The sequence below is a fragment of the Coffea arabica genome, chromosome 9e (assembly GCF_036785885.1).
Source record: "Coffea arabica cultivar ET-39 chromosome 9e, Coffea Arabica ET-39 HiFi, whole genome shotgun sequence".
Taxonomy (NCBI): Eukaryota; Viridiplantae; Streptophyta; class Magnoliopsida; order Gentianales; family Rubiaceae; genus Coffea; species Coffea arabica.
The window spans coordinates 8,071,385-8,078,818 of NC_092327.1; the positions used below are offsets into that span (position 1 = coordinate 8,071,385).

The window sequence follows — 7,434 nt, forward strand, 5'->3', positions numbered from 1 at the left end:
TCTTTTAGTTGTTGAGTTAGTTCTTATGCCTTAGTGGATTATAGGTGTCTGTTTAACAATGTTACTAGTAGATTACATTCTTTTGTGTTAGTTCTCTAATGCAACTCTGCCTTGTCATACAGTTGTTTGGGTGCTCGAGATCAGATGAATTGTCTGAAGACATGCTAGGGAAGTTTTCATGTGTATGAGCAACTATGAACACTAGCTATTCTCTCAATCTGGTGATGGGACAATCCTTTAATTCAGGGTTATTGAATGGTTGATGGCAAAGATGCCAGGTTAATACTATCCCTTTTTTTCATCTTAATGTTGCATAAAATTCTCTAGCCCGTCATGGAGATGTATATCATTTTGAGTCTTTAAGATGAATTAGGTTAATGGACGGTGAGAAGTCAAAATTTTTACATGGAATTTTGATGGATATCATTCAATCAGAAAGTAAATTTCTGAGAGGAAGGCTCACATTATTGGAAGTATACATGATGTGGATGGCAATCTCCTGGTGTAAAAGCGTCTCCACGCCTTGTAAGTGGAACCGATGGATAGGCAAAAATCTTCAAGTACTTAGTTAAGATCGAATAGACAAGTCAAATACCTGTATGGTACTTGTAAACACACTGAATTAGAAATAATTGAACAAACAGATAAATACAACCAAAAGAAGATGAACACCTCAAAGCAGTTTGTTTGCTTACTGTAGATAAACAAGTAAACTTCAAGAACCAGCTACAAGGATGATATGTAACTTCATTAGCACACTCCATGACATAAATAATAGTAGATTGTCCATTATCTTCACTAAGAGTTCCACTGGGAAGAAATATCAAGAAACTGCTTTAAGGCACGACTTAAATATCAAGTAATATAATTTATTGACTTTATTTTTTGAGGTATCTTGCAAATTCAGTGTTTTTTGTTATCTAACTAATTCTTACAAAATGAACTGTGTGGTTTTCGAAATTGAAATTGTTTAGAATTTTGGGAAGGATTTTGGTACCATCAATGCTGCTGCAGTCCTCTATCAGCCTTATCATTTTGCTTTTTATCTGTTTCTTGCTGTTTATGTTTTTGTGGACTTTTGATTTTGCTTCTCAAATCTAGGAGGACTATTTCTATTGAAACGGGTTGTCTTGAACAAAATCTAGACGTTGTTTAGATAGCTTGATCACTTAGATGAAGTTTGAATTTGGCTATATTGAGGGTGCAGAATGACAAAATTTGAGTAAATTGACTGGAATCGGATCCAGTTCCTCTTCCTGGTCCTTTCTATTAAATAAGAATTCCTGTACAATCTATTTTTGGTAAACCCCTATATATACTTGATTGATTGACCTAATATACAGCTATGGTAACTGATTTTCTATTCTAGGTAAGAAATATATACAGATTTTAGCCATAATGTTTGTCATAATCTGCCATAATCTTTCCCATAACCTCTGCCATATAATCTGCCATAATCTTTCCCATAATATCTGCCACAATCTTTCCCATAACCTCAGTAAATTGACTGGAATCGGATCCAGTTCCTCTTCCTGGTCCTTTCTATTAAATAAGAATTCCTGTACAATCTATTTTTGGTAAACCCCTATATATACTTGATTGATTGACCTAATATACAGCTATGGTAACTGATTTTCTATTCTAGGTAAGAAATATATACAGATTTTAGCCATAATGTTTGTCATAATCTGCCATAATCTTTCCCATAATAACTGCCACAATCTTTCCCATAACCTCTGCCACAATCTCTGCCATTGATACCATTGATATCCCCCCTCAAATTGATGCTGGCTGATCAACAAGCATCAATTTGTCAACAAGAAAGTGATGACGATTTTTGGAGAGAGCTTTAGTAAACACATCCGCAATCTGGAGATCAGTGGGGATATGCGGAAGAGAGATGACCTGAGCATCATATGATTCACGAATAGAGTGACAATCCACTTCAATGTGTTTGGTACGCTCGTGAAATACTGGATTAGCCGCAATTTGAATTGCACTAGTGTTGTCGGCATGAAGCGGTGTAGACCCTTTTTGAGGAAACCCGAGCTCACCTAACAATCCACGGAGCCAAACAATTTCAGAGCATGCAGAAGACATAGCACGATACTCAGACTCCGTAGAAGACTTAGACACCCTGTCTTGCTTCTTGCTTTTCCAGGAAACGAGAGAAGTACCAAGGAACATGCACCAACCAGTAACTGAACGTCTAGTATCAGAACAACCAGCCCAATCAGCATCACTATATGCAATCAGCGAATAGGAGAGTTTGCTGGAAAGAAAAGACCACGAGAAGAAGTGCCTTTCAAATAGCGAACAATGCGGCGAACAGCTGCCAAATGAAGGTGCCGAGGTGCTTGCATAAACTGACTAACTTGTTGAACAGCAAAAGAGATATCAGGGCGAGTAATAGTCAGGTAGTTTAGACTACCCACCAGCTGTCGATATAAAGACGGATCAGAGATAAGATCACCTTCATCATGACGATACTTAACATTCACTTCCAAAGGGGTATCAACGGATCGACCATCTTGAAGACCAGCCAAAGCAATTAACTCCCGAATGTATTTGTGCTGGGTTAAGAAAATACCGGTGGAACTAGAATATACCTCAAGACCTAAAAAATACTGTAAAGAACCCAGGTCCTTCATATGGAAACAACGTTGAAGATGGTCTTGAAGTTGAGAAATCAATGCATAATCAGTCCCGGTAATAACAATATCATCAACATATACAAGAAGTATGACAATGCCTTTAGATGTCTTGCAAAGAAACAAAGAGGAATCATACTGGCTTTGGACAAAGGAGAAACCAAGAAGTGTGGAACGAAATTTATCAAACCAAGCACGTGGAGCTTGTTTCAAACCATAGAGTGATCGTTTCAACTTACAAACATCACCTGAAGGTGTGGAGAATAACCCTGGTGGTGGAGTCATATAAATGTCTTCTTTCAGATCTCCATGTAAAAAGGCATTCTTAACGTCCATCTGTCGCAGTGACCACCCCTTAGAAGCAGCAATGGCAAGAACAAGTCGTACCGTAGTCATCTTTGCTACAGGAGCAAATGTCTCCTCATAATTGATTCCATATTCCTGTCGATTACCAAGGGCCACCAATCTCGCTTTATGTCTATCAAGCGTTCCATCGGACCGTAGTTTAATGGAATAGACCCATTTACAGCCAATGGGTTTTACACCAGTAGGACAAGGTACGATGTCCCAAGTATGATTCTCCAAAAGAGCTTGAAGTTCTTCATCCATAGCTTTTACCCAACATGCATGTTTAGTTGCTTGAGAATAAGAGGAAGGTACTGCAGTGTCAACTAAAGCGGCAGAGAAACCATACCTATCAGGAGGTTTGCTGATACGGGAAGATCGTCGCAGAGTCACAGAATCATCAGAAGTGGTAGGCAGTGGAGCAGGATCGGGAAGGATTTCTACTGATGGAGGTCGTCGACGTTGATAGACAATGCCAGGTCTAAATCGTTGAATTGGTGGAGAGATATCATCAAAGCTAGGAAGAACAACATTGTTGGAAGGAAAAGTGTGCTGCGGAAAATAGTACTCATGCTCAAAGAAAATGACATGTCGAGAGACACGCAAACGATTAGCAACAGCATCATAACATAAGAATCCTTTTTGAGTGGTGCTATATCCCATAAAGGCACACCGAACTGACTGAGCTGCAAGCTTGTGCCGCTCATGAGGTGGTAGGTGAACAAAACAAACACAACCAAATGTGTGTAGCATGTGATAATTAGGATGTACACCAAAAAGACGATAATAAGGAGAATCAAAACCCAATTGTTGAGAAGGCAATCGATTAATCAAATACACAGCAGTTGACAAAGCTTCAACCCAAAATCTAGGGGGTACAGAAGATTGCAAGAGTAATGTTCGAACCATATCCAACAAATGGCGGTTTTTGCGTTCAGCCACCCCATTTTGTTGAGGGGTATAAGGACATGATCTCTGAGATACAATCCCTTTGCGTTGCAAGTAGGCTTGGAAGTCATATGACACATATTCCCCACCATTATCAGACCGTAAGATCTTAATACAAGTGGAAAACTGTGTCTCAATGTAAGCCACAAAGGTTTGAAAAACAGTAAACACCTCAGCTTTAGTGCGCAGGAAATATATCCATGTGAACCGACTATAGTCATCAATGAATGTCACAAAGTATTTATACTGCGCATGTGAAATGACAGGAGTAATACCCCAAACATCACTATGTATTATCTCAAAGCATGCACTAGCACAACCAACAGAAGTAGGAAAAGGTAACATCTTACTCTTCCCCAATTTACACACAGAACAATCAAGAGATGATGCATGAGCAAAACCTTGATCTTTAGCACCAAGAAAACCACGCTTTATTAAATCAGATAAAATGACATTATTTGGATGACCCAATCGTCTATGCCAAATTTCAGCCTTATTGTCAACAATCATAGAGGCTAAAGATAAAGTTCTAGGAACAGTAAATTGCAATGGAAATAATCTTCCCACTCTAGGCCCCTTCGCGATTACCTTCCCCGACATCTGGTCCTGCACAAGACAACCACCACGAGAGAAATGTACATCACAATGATTCTCCACTAGCTGTCCAACAGAGATTAAATTAGTAGACAACTTAGGAGCAACAAATACATGGCGAAAAGAATGTCCAATATCACCAATAGCTGTAATTGGAAGATTACTACCATTAGCAATCTGAATATTTTGGCAACCAGTATATGGCCGCAAATTTTGTAAAAAATCAGATGAACCAGTCATATGATTGGTCGCTCCTGAGTCGATAAGCCAAGTAGATGAAGCTGGCTTACCTTGACCTTGAAGTCCAAGGGCAGAAAATGCAGTAAGAATCATCTGCTGGACCATTTCTGGGGTCAGAACAGTCTGGCTGGTGGTAGATGTAGGACCAATAACAGGAGCATCTGGAACAGTAGCTTGAAAAGCTTGGGCTCGCCTGTTTTCCGGACGTGTAGGACATTCCTTGAGAATATGTCCACTTTGCTTACAGTAACTGCAGAATTTCTTACCACAATTGCGAGCAATATGGCCAAACTCCTTGCAGCTGTAGCACTGCATTTGTCCCTTTCCTCTATTCCTTCCTTGTGCAGCATAAGCAACATTGACAACCTCTGATGTCCCACCAGCTGCACTTAGAATTGACTGTGTAGCCAATCTTTGTTCTTCCCGTAACAATTCACCAACACACACATCCAAAGAAGGAACTGGATTTCGATTCAGCAATCCACCCCGAGCAGTCTCAAATTCTGGCCTCAGTTTCATCAAAAACTGATCACGCATGCTAACGTGATGAACTTTTTAAAAGCTTGCTAAGGCCTCCTTAGGTATCTCAAAGTAGATGATATCAGAATATTCACCCCACAGATTTAGAAATGCAGAATAATATTGCTCAATAGAGAGATTACCTTGACTGAACTTACTGATATCAAGTTCAAGCTGAAATCGTCTTGCAGTGTTGTGTTGATGATATATGCGTTTCAGAAAATTCCATATCTCCTGTGCAGTATTAAATGAACGTAAGCTGTTCACCATATGAGGTTCAATGGATGCTAAAATCCATGAAATAATTCGTGAATCATTTGATTCCCATTGACTTATTTCTTTCTCAGTTCCAGAAGCAGTAGAAGACCCATCAATGTGACCCCAAAGCTCCTTCCCTTTCAGAAACATTCTGAACTGAAATTCCCATGTTGCATAATTCTTCCCTGTAAGTCTGATACCCAAAGTCTCTGCAGATTGTCTTCCAAAAGAATTCTCAGCAGCCATTCTTAACAAAACTCAAATGCAAATCCGAAATCACAGATTGATAAACTAAGAAATATCAAAACCAGAATGTTGATTAGAAATCAACCCAAAAAGCTATAGAAAAAAAAATACTCAAAATATCTTATAGATTCAAAAGGTAGGCTGTGATACCATGACAAAATTTGAGTAAATTGACTGGAATCGGATCCAGTTCCTCTTCCTGGTCCTTTCTATTAAATAAGAATTCCTGTACAATCTATTTTTGGTAAACCCCTATATATACTTGATTGATTGACCTAATATACAGCTATGGTAACTGATTTTCTATTCTAGGTAAGAAATATATACAGATTTTAGCCATAATGTTTGTCATAATCTGCCATAATCTTTCCCATAACCTCTGCCATATAATCTGCCATAATCTTTCCCATAATAACTGCCACAATCTTTCCCATAACCTCTGCCACAATCTCTGCCATTGATACCATTGATACAGAAGGGTTTCTGGCCTCAATAACCTGATGTTAATCTATTCATGACAAATTTGGCACTACCAAAAACATTAAGATGGTGGGTTCCAAGGAAAAAAAGTCAAGTTTAATAAATTAGAATAATTTAGCTAGCTACTTATCCTGTTATATTCATGTTAGTATTAACTACTCAAGATCTAAATCTACACTTAATTCCTTTAAAAAGTAAGCACTCATTTAGGTTGTTATCTTCTAAGAATTGAATGTTACTAATTTTTCTTGCTTTGTTGGTGCCTGATGGTAGCTACTTTTTTGCTCAAAGGACTGTCTGTGAAAAGCAGAGTCATTGCACATAGTGAGGAATCTCTTCTATATCTGGCCTAGCTCAAGACCTCCTTCACAGTTGCACAAGAAAAAGTAAGAAAACTTCCTTTGTTGGAGGGATTAATCTTATCTCCCCTAAAAGGAAGATTCTTGCACTTTCCAAGCAGGAGGAGCAGCAGAAAGGTAAGCTCAATTCCATATAGAGAACGTTAAAATACAATTCAGCATGAGTGTAATGCTTTCTATATTGGTGTATGCTTACTATGCAACTTCTGTATGATGCCATTTCCTCCCGTGGTTGTAAGCAGTTTTGAGTCTAGTTTGAGAGTTTACTCTCAAATTGGTAAATCGTGGAAGAACATATGAGGCTGACAGCGACGGATCATTCTGGCTTGCTACAGGGATTCTCATGCATGAGGTACACTTCCCTTTGTGATGAAAATTCTCTGATTTAAGAAAATTTATTTGATTTTGGTCAATACTGCTGATTTCTTTGTGGCTTTATGAAATTTTCATAAACAATAGAATTAGTAAGGTCTTCTTAAATTGTCGTTTATTTTAAACTTGTCTGAAATCGTGAATCTTCCACCCATGGTTTACAAGGTAAATAACAGAGCTATGGATAAGCAATACATGGGAAAGCTACTGGTTGGATTTTTAAGTTGCGGTATGTCCTTGCTTCCATAATCATGCATTTACTTCCTAGGTCTATTACTTCCACTTTTCTGGAGTGTATTTACTATTGCACAGTGGAAACTAAATTTGTTTCCATTTAGATGACAACTGCTACGAATGAGGCCTGTCAGCCCTTTTAAAGAAGCATAGCCTGGTTGAATTGAGAAGCTTTCATCTGTTGAAGG

At 38.5% G+C, this 7,434-nt stretch overlaps 1 protein-coding gene across 1 annotated transcript; it reads right to left on the reverse strand.

Moving 5' to 3' along the window:
• Positions 1–4,473: 4,473 nt before the first annotated feature.
• LOC113709539 (uncharacterized) lies at positions 4,474–5,315 on the reverse strand. Its single transcript, XM_027232328.2, has 2 exons — positions 4,829–5,315; positions 4,474–4,550 (listed from the first exon to the last, which is right to left on the reverse strand). Exons 1-2 carry the CDS (start codon positions 5,313–5,315, stop codon positions 4,513–4,515), a joined length of 525 nt encoding a protein of 174 aa, XP_027088129.1. The 3' UTR covers positions 4,474–4,512.
• Between the last annotated feature and the right edge of the window lie 2,119 nt (positions 5,316–7,434).

Excerpts from the sequence above, each read along its gene's own strand:
- LOC113709539 (XM_027232328.2), bottom strand. The coding sequence starts at position 5,315 with ATGCGTGATCAGTTTTTGATGAAACTGAGGCCAGAATTTGAGACTGCT. Across the intron at positions 4,551-4,828 it reads CCTTGGACTTCAAGGTCAAG|GACCAGATGTCGGGGAAGGT; the intron begins GTAAGCCAGCTT and ends TGTCTTGTGCAG.